At 33.4% G+C, this 16,320-nt stretch overlaps 2 protein-coding genes across 3 annotated transcripts in view; one reads left to right on the top strand and one right to left on the bottom strand.

The window, feature by feature from the left end:
• The first annotated feature begins 2,550 nt into the window (after positions 1–2,550).
• LOC111509153 (rRNA methyltransferase 3, mitochondrial) lies at positions 2,551–12,458 on the top strand. The gene is made up of 3 exons (XM_023164842.2): positions 2,551–3,423; positions 3,829–3,984; positions 7,094–12,458. Exons 1-3 carry the CDS (start codon positions 2,787–2,789, stop codon positions 7,543–7,545), a joined length of 1,245 nt encoding a protein of 414 aa, XP_023020610.2. The 5' UTR covers positions 2,551–2,786; the 3' UTR covers positions 7,546–12,458.
• Positions 10,131–16,320, bottom strand: part of Mkp3 (Mitogen-activated protein kinase phosphatase 3) — a 51,264-nt gene continuing 45,074 nt past the window's right edge. For both annotated transcript variants that reach the window (XM_074172564.1, XM_074172563.1), the window contains exon 5: positions 10,131–15,454. In XM_074172564.1, the coding sequence (XP_074028665.1) occupies positions 15,009–15,454 (446 nt within the window). In that variant the 3' untranslated portion in view covers positions 10,131–15,008. The remainder of the gene's footprint in view (positions 15,455–16,320) is intronic.

The following is a 16,320-nucleotide window of genomic DNA, read 5'->3' as shown; positions in this document are numbered from 1 at the left end:
ATTGATTATTCACTTTGAGTGGAGACTGTTATTTTATCATTAATGATATTCAATGGAATTGGCCGATATTTGATGAAATTCCATAACGTCTATTGTCTATTGTTTTGGTTTTTCGCGTTTTCAGTTACTTAATTGTGAATTTGTGAGAGTAATATTTTTAATGTGTTCGTTACATGCATAAGAAACTGATATAGGTGAAATAAATCACTTTTATTCGTGGGAGCACAAGAAACCACAACAATATATGAAAACAACTAACATGACTTTGTTTTACCATCTGGCTTAGTTTCAATATGTCCGGTAGGTGTCGTTTCTGAACGATTAACTTTCCCAATAAATATCGTGCATATGTGAACCATTCATTTTTGCAATGAGAGTTGGACTTCTAATCCCATCGAAGGTCTATGTGCGGCCTTCGACCAGTTCAAATAAATACTGACGAAGTTATCAGTGTTGCACACGATGCTTACGGCGAACCCACCCGTCTCAACTGGCAACTAAATGACTAGACGCCACCTAGTACCGGACTCCTTAGAGATTATTTGGAACGCCAACGGATTACTCAAGAAGAAGCTCAACGTAGAGAACTTCATTAGAGAACATGACGTAGATATCATGCTCCTGCAAAAAAACAGCATGCAAGGCTGATACATGATTCCAAATTATGTCTTTTATAAAGAAGACATAAACAGCCACCGGGAAGGAGGCGTTGCCATCCTCATAAAGATATCAATCAAACATACTCAGTTGGGTATAGACGAGGATGCGCCAAATCGTATAGAGGCTATAGGCATCGAAGTACTCCTTAGAAGGGGGGTTCATAGACTTATATCAGTGTATAACTTCCCTAATAACCGCTTACTGCCGGAGACACTCAGTCCTCTTCTGCTCGAAACAGACACCCCAACGATAGCTGCAGGTGATTTCAACTAAACACGTGCAGTGGAGCAGGGTTTTTGACATAGCAGTTATCAGGAATCTAACTTTTACTTTTAATATGGGATATGTGACCTTTGAGTTAGACTTAGATCACAACCCAGTGATACTGATTCTGGGGGAAGCCCCCCCAATACAAACTAACAGTATAATGATCAGGACATACTTGGATTCTTTTAAGGCTCACTTGTAAGAAACCTCTGGTATACTACTACCCCTGGAACCACCTCAGGCTTAGATGCAGCGGTGGTACACCTGAAGGAAAACATCAAAAATGCACCCTTACATAGGGCACGGCGAGTCTATTTTGCAACCCAAGACAAACCACAGCTTTCGTGGACGCTATGGAAAAAAATTAGACTAAACATGGACGCTATGGATGACATCGGTAGGGATATAAGAATCGAGGACGAAGTAGAAGACACATTTCAACTCGACAACGAGGACGTCATCAGATCCGTCTCAGACGAAGAACTGAACGGATTGATTCGCGGTATCATACTCAAAAAGGCCCCTGGTGCTGACTCAATATTAATCATAATATTGAAAAAGCTACCTTAAAACCAAGTCATGTCACTCAGGAACATTATCAACAGTTCCTTGAGTCCCAGATACTTTCCTAAGTGGTGGAAGCATGCTGAGATAATTATATCAAAAATGGGTGAATATTCACGATTCCCCTAGAACTACAGACCGATAAGTCTGTTAGGCTTCATGGCCAAGTTAGCGGAGAGAGTAGTCCTGCAAAGGTTGGACGAGGAGATCGAAGACAGGCATATGCTTCCGGATGAACAATTCAATTTCAGGAGGGCACAGTCTTGTGAACTACAATCCTCAAAATTGGTTTACAACGCAATTTAAGAGATGAATAAAAGTAGATACGAACAACACATCTTTTTACCAGACATCTGGAAGGCCTTCGATTGCGTTCTGCACGAAGGCCTTCTACATAAGATGAGTAGATTCAACCTTCCACTGGGACTAGTCAAGTGGATAGCGTTACACTTTCACTGTCAAACTAGACAACATCCGATCTCCGGTAAGACAGATATAGGCTGGAGGGCTGCAGGAAACAGGCCTCTCGCTCACCTCTACTTAGAACCTCTATATCAGCGGTCTCCCAAGATTCGACCACGTTGAGGTCTCTCTCTATGCAGATGACACTGTTCTAATGCCTTCGTCTATGACGAAAGAATTCGCTTGAAGCCCCCAGGTAGTGGGTCTTACTATAGACTGCAGACTCACCTGGGCCCAACATATACAGTTGGTGAAGGCGAAAGCGAATGTGAAGATATCTCAGCTGTATCCTCTCATCAATCGCCAGAGTCATAGGAACAAAATTTTACTTCATGAAACGATGTTTGAACCTGTTATAATGTACGCCTCAGGAGTATGGGGCCAAGCAGCAAAAACTCATATCGACATCCTGGAACGGGTCCAGAATAAAATACTGAGGATGCTAACAAACGCTCCGTGGTACGTGCGAAACGTCAACATAAGACGACAGGGATCTGAATCTGCCTACCATACGGCAGAGCATACAGACACGAATTCATGGAATTTTCGAAAATGCAGAAACTCATGAAAATTCTCTTATTAAGGACGCAATAGACTAAGCTATCGACGTCCCGTCTCGTTTCAAAAGGCACCACAAGTTAGTACAATACTGTGCTTGCGCTTGCACCAGCACCTTGCATTCCGTAACTTTTTGCCTTCGCAACACCGATTGCATGACGCATTTGACAGGAAGACGGGATATTTTATTTGGTTATGTTTACATGCTTCTTATATACATATTGTAGGTATACATGATACATGTGAGATTACATTTTTTTAAATAATTGTTCAACATGACTAATATATTTTGTCAAAGTTTCTTGAAATTGAGCGCTTACAAAAAAATCACCAAATTGAATTGCCAAGTTCGCTGGTCTCGTCGTTCTCCAATTAGAGTTATTCCAAGTGAAGAATATGATGAAGTTGAAGATGTTCCCTTAAGAACAAAAATTTCAAGTAAAGAATATAATGCTGATGTGTCACCTCTAAGAAATAATTCCAGGTATAATTTATCAAAATATAATCCGCGATCAAAAACATTCAAACCACTTACAATTTCTAAAAGTAGTCAAAATGTTAGAGAGACTAAAAAATATACCACTGTAGATATGTTGGAAACCATCATAGATTCAGATGGAAACTGCGTGTATACCAAACTCAAAAATAACGATTCAAGGATTAGCTCTATACTGGCAGAGGTCAAGTCCAAGAAAGAGAGAACAAAAAATGACTTGATTCTTTTAGAGGGAAAAAGATTGATTCAAGAAGCTTTATTGGCGGATTGTAAACTTTCATATATTCTGTTCAGCCGATTGAAAGACGTGGAAGATTTGAAGCCACATTTGCCAAAGATGGGTGCTAAGTTATACAAAATGCCTTACAGAGAAATACAAATGTGGTCTGGTCTCACCACTTCTCCAGGAATCATGGGTAAGTGCAAATACAGGTTTTTACAAACCAGACTCAGTATCTTTTTCATTGGAGGTTTATCTCTGATAGAAATATGCAGTATGCAACAGAGTGAGAATATTTTTTGTCGAGAGCATTCAAATTTTTTTCAAATCTTGACTCAAATCTTATTCTATTTGGATTAAAATTGTTTCAAAATGTGAATCTTCCAGTTACTCATATTTTATGACACTTCTGGTGATAGCTTGTAAAATAAACTTCATCTAGTATCTATTTTATTCATCTACTTTATTATATTTATCAGAAAAAGAAAGTAATTTTCAAATCATAAAAAAAACATTAAATGAATTATGTATTTATGATGCTTTGTTCTAATCCACTCATATTCCAGTCTGAAATATTTTAAGAGTATTGAATTTGTTCCAGGTATATTTAGAACTCCTGATGTAGAATCATTTAAATTTCCGCCTAACTTACTTCCAGTGACCATTATTTGCGACAACATTCGAGAAGCTAGCAATTTGGGAGCAGTTTTAAGGACATGTTGTGGTGTCGGATGCAAAGAAATCATTTTAACAAAAGGTATTGTCATGGAAAAGATTGCCCAATTTCAGGTTCCACTGGCCAACCTGTATCAATGTATACTATTTTTTAACTAACAAATATCTGTGTGAGTTGCTCATGTGAGTAGTTTTCCTTCCAAGTGATGAATTTAAAATCCTTCCTAGTTAAGGAAGTTATCCCATTGTCATAACCTTTGGTATATATTCTCTTCAAAGACATATACAACGCTACAAAGGATATGTTATCTATTGAACAGCACTGTTTTTTTAATAAAAAGTTATGTGTGACAAACCTCTCTTGTGTAAATCTGTCGAACAGCACTGTTTTGTTAATAAAAACTCCTGTGTGACAAACCTCTCTTGTTTAAATCAATATATCTGTGATATCTTGGACCAGAGAGGTCAAGTACATGCTGTTTATATAGATATACAAAAAGCCTTTACAGAATTGACCTGAAAATTTTATTATGAAACCTTAGTTTTTTAGGATTCTCTCTTAAACTATTTTTATGTGACTCATCTTTTCGATAGGCGTCAATATGTCACATTCCAAGAATATCGTTTTTTTATCGTAACACCAACTTCGGGGATATCACAGTGTGCTAATCTTCGGCGTCTTTTATTCCTCTTGTTCGTCAATGGCCTCTCCCTGGATTTTTAATGCTCCACTCTATTATATGCTGATGACTTGAAATTTTATCAAAGTATCGTTACAACTCAAGATTGTAATTCATTACAGCATGACATCAACACAGTATATGTATGGTGTACTACAAACTGTGGTATCATGCAAATTAAACTCCGTAATCCTTTATTCTGGTTTATTTGCTTACTCAAATGTTTACAAGGCAGTATGTCGACATCAACCACACTCTTGACTTCCCTCAAACCTAACAAAACTATAAACTCGACAGTGTTACCAAGCTATGTCACCAACAACCATGGGGTATGTAAAATTAGTTAGAATGTTACATTACATCCCCCTTTTTTTCTTTTTACGAAGAAATTAAAATCATACTCCAATGTTGCTGATAGCCCTCTTAAACTCTATTCCAATACATAGTCAGACAAGTGTACAGGTGTTTTAACATTTCTCTTAGGCCTGCTTGAGCTGGTATTAGTCTGTGTTACTTTTTGATTTTCTACACTTTCACTTTTCACTTGCACCTCACTTTGATAATTTTTGTTTTCATCCTGAGTAAAGTCACCTTCATAACTAATTTCATTACTACCATTTACATTTTTAAATTTTCTCTGAAAATGACTTTCATGTTTCAAGAAAAAATCGGGCATAGGTGGTTCAGCCTGGATATTCGATGAATGATAGGGAGCTTGAACAAGATGCCACCTGTTTCGCCTATATTTTCCACAACTGGTTTCAACTATATATAAACGTGATTCTTCACATATTTCAGTTATCTTTCCGTACTGCCTTAAATCAATCAACCAAATGCCTATGTTCAAGGGAGTCATATCCTTAGCTCTATGTCTCGATCCGGTAGACATATTCCTCTTTCTTTCTGCTTTGCTGCAACCGTCAACTCTGGCACAAGATAGCTTCTCTTGAACTCCGTGAGCTACGATATTGAAACGAAAAAGATTCAAACACGTTTCGTGTTTCGATACTATCACTTCTGAGTCACCGCTGCCACCATGTCGTATCATGCAAATTAAACTCCATAATCCTTTATTCCGGTTTATTTGCTTTACAAGGCAGTATGTCGACTTGTCGACACCAACCACACTCTTGACCTCCCTCAAACCTAACCAAACTATAAACTTGACAGTGTTACCGACTTATGTTACCAACAACCATGGAGTTTGAAAAGTTAGTTAGAACATTACATTACACAACCCACCTTGAGTTGAATATCAACAAATGTTCAACTGTTACCTTCCTGAGGAAAGAAAATGCATTGATATTTCCATACAATATCAGTAATACAATCTTGAATCGGTTGACTCAAATGCGGAACCTTGGCATACTATTTGACTAAAAGATGTCATTCAATCCTCATATTCAAAGTACCATGTCTCCAGCTAATGAAATGATAGGCTTCATGTTAAAGAATGGTAGGGAATTTTCAGATTCATCAACCCTTACATTACTATTCAACTGTTATGTAGCAAATTAGAATATGGGGTATTGATATGGTATCCCCATTATGCAACCCAAATATGTTCCATATATTGTGTTCAAAGGAAATTTTCAAAATATTTATATTTGCAAAAATATAGTATTTACCCAGACTTCAACATTGATTACTCAATTCTTCTCAATGAAAGCATTTCATCACACTGAATACTAGACATATTATTTTAACAATAAGGTCTCCAATAATTTACTACATAATAACATAAGCTATGAATTCCTGCTAGCAAAAATTCCATTTTTTGTACCTCGGCTAAATATTGGTCAAAGGTATTTTACTGTGATCTTGCTAGAACAGACATTTTAAAGAGATCAATAATTTCAATCTGATATGTGGTTCCCGTGAAATTAATATGTATAGCTGATCGATAGCTGGGTGGTTCGACGTGGGTGCTTTGTTCACTCAGTCAATCGGCCGATGTGTGAGTCGATGGTTCAAGCCCCAGGCTGCACGCTCGATTTTCACTTGCAATCGTCCAACCCGTGTTAGGAATCAGACGTTAAAAGGTAAGACCTCGTTAGTCCATAGATCGCATAAGTTTCAACTTCTGAGGGTTGCCGTTCGTAGGGATGCGATATCTCTATTATGTTTTATAATAAACTGTATCAAGAAAATTACTTACAATATGTAATATTTTCTTTGTAGTATTTAATCCTGCTAGCACATGTGGATGTACATTTCTATTCCATTTAAAATTTTTTTTTATATATACATTATCTAGTTGAAATTGAAAGGATATATTTTTAGGAGACATTAATTTTTGGGAAAGAAAGGTTTTTGGCTTTCTACTTCTCCATCTTGATATAAAAAAAGTGTGAATCTTCCAAAGAAAGGAAGGAAACATATCTAGTTTATACATTTCCTGTTATTGGGTGAACTTATACCTGCTGGAAATAAAGAACTATATATCTATCTATATACAAAAAAAAAATATTCAAAAGAGCTCAGATTATATTGGTGTTGTTTTCATTTCAGGTTGTGTGAATGTTTGGGATTCAAAGGTTTTACGAAGCGCCTGTGGAGCTCATTTCAGATTACAGATTAAAAAAAAAGTAGATTGGGAGGAAATAACGAAAACCCTTCCTCCTTCATCAGCTGTATATATAGCAGACAACAATACAATATCGGCAGAAGTCACTGGTGATGAAGCAGAACAACAGAATTTAGCAGAACTAGTTCAGTCAGTGCCTGTATTGCCATACTATTCTGTCAGTTTCAACCCATCTAGTCATATTGTGGTTATTATCGGAGGAGAAACCGAGGGTATTAGTGAAAATTCTTATAAATTGGCCAAAGACTTCAATGGAGTGAGACTCAATGTGCCATTAAGTAATGATGTAGAAAGCCTCAACACTGGTGTTGCATTGGGAGTGATTGCTTTCGAGATCAAGAGACAATTGATGAATTTACAGCAGATGAAGAGTTGAATATAAGAATTCAGTTTTTGTTGAAATGCAATACTTACTTTCAATTCAAACTCCCTACTAGTACCCCAAAATGTTGATAATTTTATGGGATTTTGACTTCCCACTTCACCATCATTGAACAAAAATTGTGAGAAACTTCTGAAGAAAGAAAAAAATGAACTAGCCGTATTAATGTTAATATGAACTGTCATCACGATGAGCAGAGTTGTCTCTTCTGATTACATAAAGTTGTAATTTCATGAATGAATAATGTTGTCCAAAACAGTCTTGTTCTGAAACTTCGAAGTGCACCATTGAGGATGATAGTGTTTTATGTGACATTTTATGTCAAAAATCTTTCAAATATAACTTTGTGCAGAGTTTTCATTATTGATATATGTTTCAATGCAACATCATCAGTGCAACATCAAAACATATATCATAATGAATTTTTGGAGTGCAAACTGGTGATTCATTTGTAATTCAATGTTCATGTGAAAGTATTTGTTTCAAGAGTGTTTTTTCTTTCAGTTTGTATCGAACATAAACTTTGTTTCCTTTTCAATTTAAATCGATATTTTTAATTTTTTCTTATGGACTGCTAGATGAGTTATCACTATCGATTTATAAAACATTTTAAAATATGAAACGACTATTTTGAGTTTTCATCACTCCCTCCCAAAATAATTGTTGAAAATTTGAATTATTAATTTTTATAACAATAAAAATTGAATTCTTTCAAAACCAACGATTTTATTTTCTCGTTTCACATTTATGCTATTTTTTACGTACACACATGTAAACTATAAAAGGGTCTATTGGTCTCTCCGAAATAAAATTGATATTGAAAACCAAATTAAACTTTGATTTATGAATAGACTCACCCGTTACTTGACGAAAATCAACAACACTATCCTTGATAATAATTACACAATTTTCACAAATATTTTAATTTCTAGACATGTTTCACTAACACAGTAGCTTCTACCAAGTAAGCTACTGTTAGCAAAACGCTGAAAATTGTTTAGTTATTATCATGGAAACTTTTATTTAAATACAAGGCAAATCGTCTCAATAATAAACATTTTGTTGACTGAGAATTTCATTCTACGATATCAAGATATGAAAACAAATAACAAATGGCAAGAAGTAAATAGAAGAAAACACCAGACATCTGAAAAAAATCAATGGCCAATAATGAGGAGAAATTCATAAGAAAAAAGTATGGTTTTATTTATATAGAGTAAAAAACGAAGTAACTGAGAAAGATATTATGACCAACATGTCTTCAAAATAGTTTTTTTTTAATATAGAAGTCACTTTAAAGATTCAAATATCAACCATCAAGAGAAAAGAAGCTCAAATTGATCCAATTACTCATTTACCATCATATAGAATATTGTGTGTTATTATAATTTCTTACTGAAATGCAATCATCACCTATTCATTCTAATATCCATAATAGCAAAACCTGGTTTACACTGCAACAGAACACCATCAAATCGTTATTTCAACACCTTGGCACGTGTTTCGATCACCAAGTGATCCTCTTCAAGAGGAAGATTAAACAGGAGTTCCTTTTGAAGATGATCTCTTGGTAATCAAAACACGTGTTGAAGTGTTAAAATAACGGTTTGGTGTTGGGAAAAAACTCCCGTAAAATTCATTACTACACCAAAGGTTCCAAACTTCGCCACAAGTAGAATTAATTCTGTTAAAATTTAAAGGGACAGATTTTTAGAAGAGATTAATTTTTGGGAAAGGTTTTGCCTTTCTATTTCTCCGTTTTTATACAAAAAATGTGAGAATCATTCACAGAAAAGAAGAAAGCAATCAATTTAAAAAAATCAACTCTTTTAAAGATGCATAGAATGGATTCAAACTGAATAGAGAAAAGTCATTTTTGTATAATTCAGTGCTTATATGAGAGTATTTTTCTTTCGTGTGAGATTCAATGTTTATATGAAAGTAGCTCTTCTTTGCATGATCTGCACATCTTTGTATGGAGTTAATTTTTTGAATTTGATTGCTTTCTTGTTTTCTTTCGAAAATTCTCACATTTTTTGTATAAAGATGGTGAAGCAGAAAGTCAAAACCTTTTTTCCCAAGATATATTCCATTATTGAATTTGTCTCTTTATGAACTGAAATCTCATCTAAAAAGGTATTTCTTACTGGATATAAATAAATGACATCTCCTTTCTTTCTTACAAATTATGTATAATTATCAATCCAGTTCGATCTCTCAGTTCACTTCAGATCATTGTACCAAATGAATTTTGACAAACTCACTTAAATTGTCAATCCCTATATTGTTCTATAGGAGTGAAAGATAGCATCTGGCCGTCTCCTACCTTTTGCATAAAACTCAGTTATGCACAAAAAATCTATTATTATAGACCTAATGGTGGAATTTCTTAGCTGTTTGAAGCATCCTCTTGCCAGTTTATTAATTGTATAGTGGTTATTCAAGGTTGCCACCAATAAATTATAACTTCTTAACGTGTGTGAATTACCGGTAACATTTATGTTCATACTTATTCTCAAAAATATTTAAAGATATTGGATTTAATGTTGAAAGTGGAATTGACAAAGTAAACAATCAAAAAAGGTATTGAAAATTTAATATTCCAAAAATTATGAAGAACATGGACACATTTATTAAAGTCCACTTATTTTCAGTATGATATATAAAATAACATTAGATAAAAGTTATTCAATGGTTAAAAAGTGGAAGATAAATACAAGTCATCATCTCAAAATATGTGTTTTGTTCAATTGATTATAACAGGAATGTAAAATAAATATAAGGTTCCTGTTTAGGTATATATAACTTCCTAAAACTGCCTCATACGAAATTGAAAAGTATTAATTCAACAAGGAGATTATGTTACACTTTAATTTTCCTACATGAATACATACAGTGTTATCTTTGCCATTGTTATAGCTTCTAATACTTGAACGAAAATCTTCATTGAATAAAAAATCTACTAGATGTGCAAATCTATGGGTTCAATTCAACTTCACGTATTTTCGTTCAAGTATTTCATAAACTGTAACTGCAAGGGATCTGTAGAAATCCCGCGTTTTATTTAATCTAGGACTTCTAATTTTAACTAACCTAAAGAAAATCATACCTATATACTTCATGTATATATGTCATGAAAATATAGATATATATGTGTATATACTTTATTATAAACATTTATGTATTCCATACATATAATATCGTCATTTCAACAATGTATACCTACCAATTAACAAGTAACTTCATAACATCTGTGATTACATTTTAACAAGTTCTTTATTCGTGAATGTTAAACAAAGATATGGCAAGATATAATTGAGATTTAAAACAAATATATGGCACTGGAGACTATTTACAAAGTGGAATTGAAAAAGACTAATTTTTCTAAATGAATAAAATCCTATACAAATCTATCATATGAATCTCTTTGCTTTTAAGGTTGTTCCTCCGGAATAACTCAAAATTTCTTTGAAATGATCTTGCTTCACTCGTTTGCATGTAATATCATCCACGTTAATGCATCATCCGACAATGTGTTGTGACATTCTCAATTTCTATTATAAAACATTATATGATCAACATAAAACTGTAGAATAGTGAAGCCTAAGTCTATAGAAATCGAAATATCAATTATAAAAGTTCAGAATAGAATTTTTTTTTCTTGCAGCTTTTTGGCTATTAAAATTATATATTAATATTTTCATATTTCAATTGAAAAAAGCTCTTTGGAGGGAAAGTAGTAAACACACGTCAATATTAATATATTTGTAACACTCCAAACTTCAAGTAATATCTTAATAACACAGCTAGGCTTCACATTCCCATATTGTAAGATTGATCACATAATCATATATTAGTTTTTTTTAAAGAATTCATAAAGGTCAGTTTTTCAATTCTCGGTTAGCTGTATCTTGCACATTCATACTTAAAATTTCCAAAGACTGGCATCTCAAGAACAAAAGGGTTGATAAGTTTCAAGTTATTCATATAGAAATTAAAGTATCCATTAAGCTTGATGAAAATTATAAAAAATAATTTTTCAGAGGAACATCCTTAGATAATTTAATATAGATAAATCACTATAATTCATTATTGACAAAAATCTTATTCAACTTGAATTTGGAAGTTTAATTAATAATATCTTCTATAAGTAGAAATGAACTTGTGCGAATACATTTGTTGCGTGATTGTTTCTAAATATCAAAACTCTAATATTGCACCTAGTTTCTTTTATAGTGGTTACACTCCTGGGGTTCCTAAACTTTTATAATGAAATGAAATTTGAAAAGTCTGGAATGTTACTCTAATGTTCAGGTAATAAGAGAATAATACTGCAATATCAATATTTGAGCTTATGAGTACTATAGAATTGATGACTAAGAAGTACATTAGAATATGAGATTGGTTGATTAATTGAACTATAAGAAAAATTCAACAGAATGTGAGAGAGATTAGGAATTCATGTATTTCCAAAAAACTACTATAAGCGTAACATTATTTACAGTCAAAATTTATCAATATCTGAATCAGGCTGTTGTTATTCAATTTCTCAATATATATAAAACTTCCAAAGCTAATTCAGAAACTGGAACAACTGCGATTTAATCTGATGAAAATATCAAAAAATTCCTCACACAAATAGATCAAATTTATTGTAAAGTCAACATTTCAATTCAATAAAATTTTAATGTATTCTACAAACTGACAAACATATATATTAGCTTTTTTCAAACCTCAAATATATAACAAATTTAGGGTAAATACATTCTGCATGGGACCTGAGAGAATCCCTATGGCCGTTGTCATTTATTCTCAAAAATTCCTATCTCCCTGTGAAAAAGATTTCAATGTTTTTGAATTGAATTGGTCACATACGAGATTAATAGATTGAGTCAAAACTTAACCAGTATGGTATTTTGTGAAAAGAATATCTGTGTCGTCAAAATAAGTGTGTTCATTAATTTTGACTTTTCAAACAGAAGAAGGATAAACTTGTAAAAATACTTTTACTCCATTACACGGATACATATAGAAACTATATTCCCTACTTGACATGACCGTAAGTGGCTCCTCAAAATCATTGGTTTGGCATTTCTTTTTACACCTCATAAAGCGAGTGCACAGAACTGGACACAACATGTTCATCAATGTGAGATGTGTACTATTATTCACTGAAAATTTTGAGGTAAATCCAATAAATTGTTTGATTTGGGTATGCAGTGTTTGTTAAGTTTGAGCTTACACATTGAATATTGTGCTAGAATGAAGTTTTTGTGACGGTTTGAATTAAATTGATGAATTTGGAGGTTGGGAGGAAGAAATTCATACATCTGATTGAATTTTACCAAAGGAATCTAAATTTGGCAATGTTTTAATTAAAATAATTTTTTTTTATACAAAAATTAATCTTTGTAATTACTTATAACAAGTTATCATGTTGTATAAATTGTCATTCTTGAACTGAAGCCAAACGAACTCTCAAGTGTGCTGCAGTCCGAGAAAACATAGTGAATATCCTTGACAATGTGATGATATTACTCATAACTTGACATATATCTAACCAACTCCCTATCTATAGGTACTTTAGTAAACCCAGTTGCCGGATCTTTTATGCTTGTTGAGATCATTTCATTGCCGTTTGAATTGCCTGTCGCAGTTATAAACGAAACGCCCAGTAGTTCAAATATGTTGATAGAAACATTTGACAAATTCTATATCATTAATATGACTTGCAGAAACCAACTTGTAACCTTATAAATATTGCATTTACTTCACAGGGAAACAGAAAATGATTTTGCGCACATTGGCACTACCTTTTTACAGAGTTTTGGGCTTCTGCAGGGTTCTTTCTTATATATTATAAAACTAACTAATAACACTCTTCAGATTCATTGCAACAAGTAGTCAGGGTTCAACAATGTTTAGAAAAAAATAATGGGATCTCACCTATACAGCAACAAAGGAACTATAACTCCAATAATTGAATAAATTGATGGATGTAGCCGTTACTACGTGGTAGGAAATCATAATGAAGAAATGAGAATTGTAACTTAGTTACAAATAAAAGTGGTAAAAAAACATAGAAAGTTTCAATTCTCATTTCTTCATTCAATAATTGAATTCAATTCAAAGTAGCTTCTCTTTTCAGCATGATTAGAATTCCAAATCAGGAAAATCATATTTTACTGAAAATATCCAGGATAATAATTACATCAATTATTTATGGATCAACTTGAGGGTTTTTATCTTGATTAATATGTTATTTAACTAGAATCTGGTAACACCAAATAGGTATCAATAACAAAAAGTGTATTTGTGAAGGACTAATACTTACTCCGTATTCTAAAAACAGTATGAACATTCTTTGGCCCAAGATTTAAACACAAGCAAAGTTCTCATCCAGTGCCGGTAGTAGCAACAGTTCAATTAGTTCTGCCAATCTCATTTACCAAAAAAAATATTCCAATCTACCAAGGTCGATTTTGGCCATTTCCAATTAGAACAGTTGTGGAAGATACAATAACTCACAACCAAAGAATTATTGAAGTAGTTTCAAACACATTGAAACTTCAAGTATGCTAATTTTTTATAGTACAACCTAACACGTTGATATGTACACCGAAAAAATTGAACAGAAATTCATTAAAATTTATAAAACTCGGAACATGAAGTAAAAAGGGAATTTTTGTAAGTAAATATTACCTAGTACAGTCTCCACACCTCATGATCTTTTCAAATGATTTGAAATTTGCACAAGTCACCCAAATGGTATTAAGAAAATTTTCTGATATTTCTAAAAATGAGCATCCTTTTTGTTTAAGTTGAGATGAGTCTATGAATTTTACATTTAAAGAACTTTTCAAAATATTTTGTCCGACTTACTACTTATTGTGAGAAAATTAACAGTTTTACTCACTAAATTGACAATTCAATATCTCCTGTACGGACTTATAAATATTGAATTTGATAGATTCAAAATCTATGGGAGAAAAAATAAAATGTAAATGAATAAAGTATTAAAATTATTATAAACAATGAATAAAATATTCAAAAAATGGGAGAACTACACTTTGTAAAATATTAAATATACAATATACAAATGAATGTCACATTACAAGATCTTGTGCCTATTTATGATATATCTCAAATAACTTTTCAACTGTTTCCTTCATATCAGTCTATAATTCACTGTGCAAATATCACTTCATCTGAAGAAATATCCAAATATTGAGGTTCTGGAAGAGTTGAACAATTACAAAAAAATTCTCAAAACTCAACAGGTAATGGAGATTTTGAGGACCCAAAAACAAAAAGAGCTCAACTAAAAAGGTGCGAAGCGTTTGGCTTACACATAAAGAATACCCGAACTACAGGAAAAAGGAGGGAGGATGACAGTGACACTAGGTAGGTGTATACCGCATACTTTAAAAGTGCCACTGTGACCCCCCCTGTTGTTCTCATTCTCCCGGAGTGCCAGTGGCCCATCTGTCGAATTCGATGCCAGAATCCGGACTGACACCGATTTGTGCGAGTGGACTGAGGAAGTCGCTGTGCTGCTTACACTTGCAATTCTCTTTGAGACCGCAATTCTGGCACGGCCCTTTATCCTTCTTCTGCTCCGACTTGTTTCCACGATCCTTCTGATCCTGTTTTAACTGCTCCATCAGAGGTAGGGGGCTTTGGGAAGACACATCGAGTTTGAGCTCGCGTTCGAAATTGTAGAGCTGCTGGAGGAAATGGAAGTTGGGAGCGATGTTGGATTTGCGGGAGCGGACGACATTGAAGGCGTCGTTGAGGTTGAGGGAATACTTGGACATCAAGTAAGCGACAGTTACGGTAACGGAACGGGACACGCCGGCCAAACAATGAACGAGGACTCCCTTCTGTAGATTTCTGGCTTCATCTGGAACAAAATTATTGTTACATAACATAAGTGAACAACCAATAAACCCAAATAATTTGCTAATATCACATCAATCACGAAATTATCTCTTTAGTTAGTACTAAAAGGAGAAAAATAATTTAAAATAGTAATTACGTAGTTTTCATTTTCTTGAGTCTGAAGAGGACATTTGAAACGATTCGGCGGATACAGATTGAGATAATAGAAGCGTTTGGTGAGCAAGATACTGTATTGAAATATATTAGAGATTACTTGACTGATTGCAAACACATCACGTGGGTAGGAAATGTTTTATCTTTCACTATTAATTTAAAGTTAACAGGAGAGGGTTCTGAGACCTCTTTTGTTTCTGATTCATTAATGAACTGAACATTATCGACGATATTTACTTATTTCAACTCTAATGAAGAAACTAAGCTAGAGCTAAGGCAATAATAATAACTACACCTTACAAACATAAAGGTATCAATACAAATCAACTCACTTTTCTTACTAGATGGCAAAATAATTGAATTCGTTAACCAATTCAAGTATTTCGCATCATGGTGAATAGAGCCTCATCATTAATTGAAAATTTAATCCATATGAGCAAAATATCTTCAAAAAACTTAGTATTTCTCTAGATTTTCTCAATACCTATCAACATTTTTTTAAATAACTATATATAACACGATTATCCTGCCACATGTCGAAAATGTTCAGTAGTAGCTATCAAATGTTGAGAAAGCTTTTCACAGCAGTAATTAAAAAGCATAGTTTCAATAAAACTGATAACAATTTATAATATATTAACTACTAATAGATGAAACTTCAACAATAATAATGACAAAGAACAAACAATGAAATATATTTCTTTGGAGATGGTG

The sequence above is a fragment of the Leptinotarsa decemlineata genome, unplaced genomic scaffold (genome assembly GCF_025532065.1).
Source record: "Leptinotarsa decemlineata unplaced genomic scaffold, Ldec_3_MD MMD2_tig00000133_RagTag_RagTag, whole genome shotgun sequence".
Lineage (NCBI taxonomy): Eukaryota > Metazoa > Arthropoda > Insecta > Coleoptera > Chrysomelidae > Leptinotarsa > Leptinotarsa decemlineata.
Note: the sequence above shows the minus strand (reverse complement) of the source record. Positions and strands in the feature narration are given on the sequence as shown.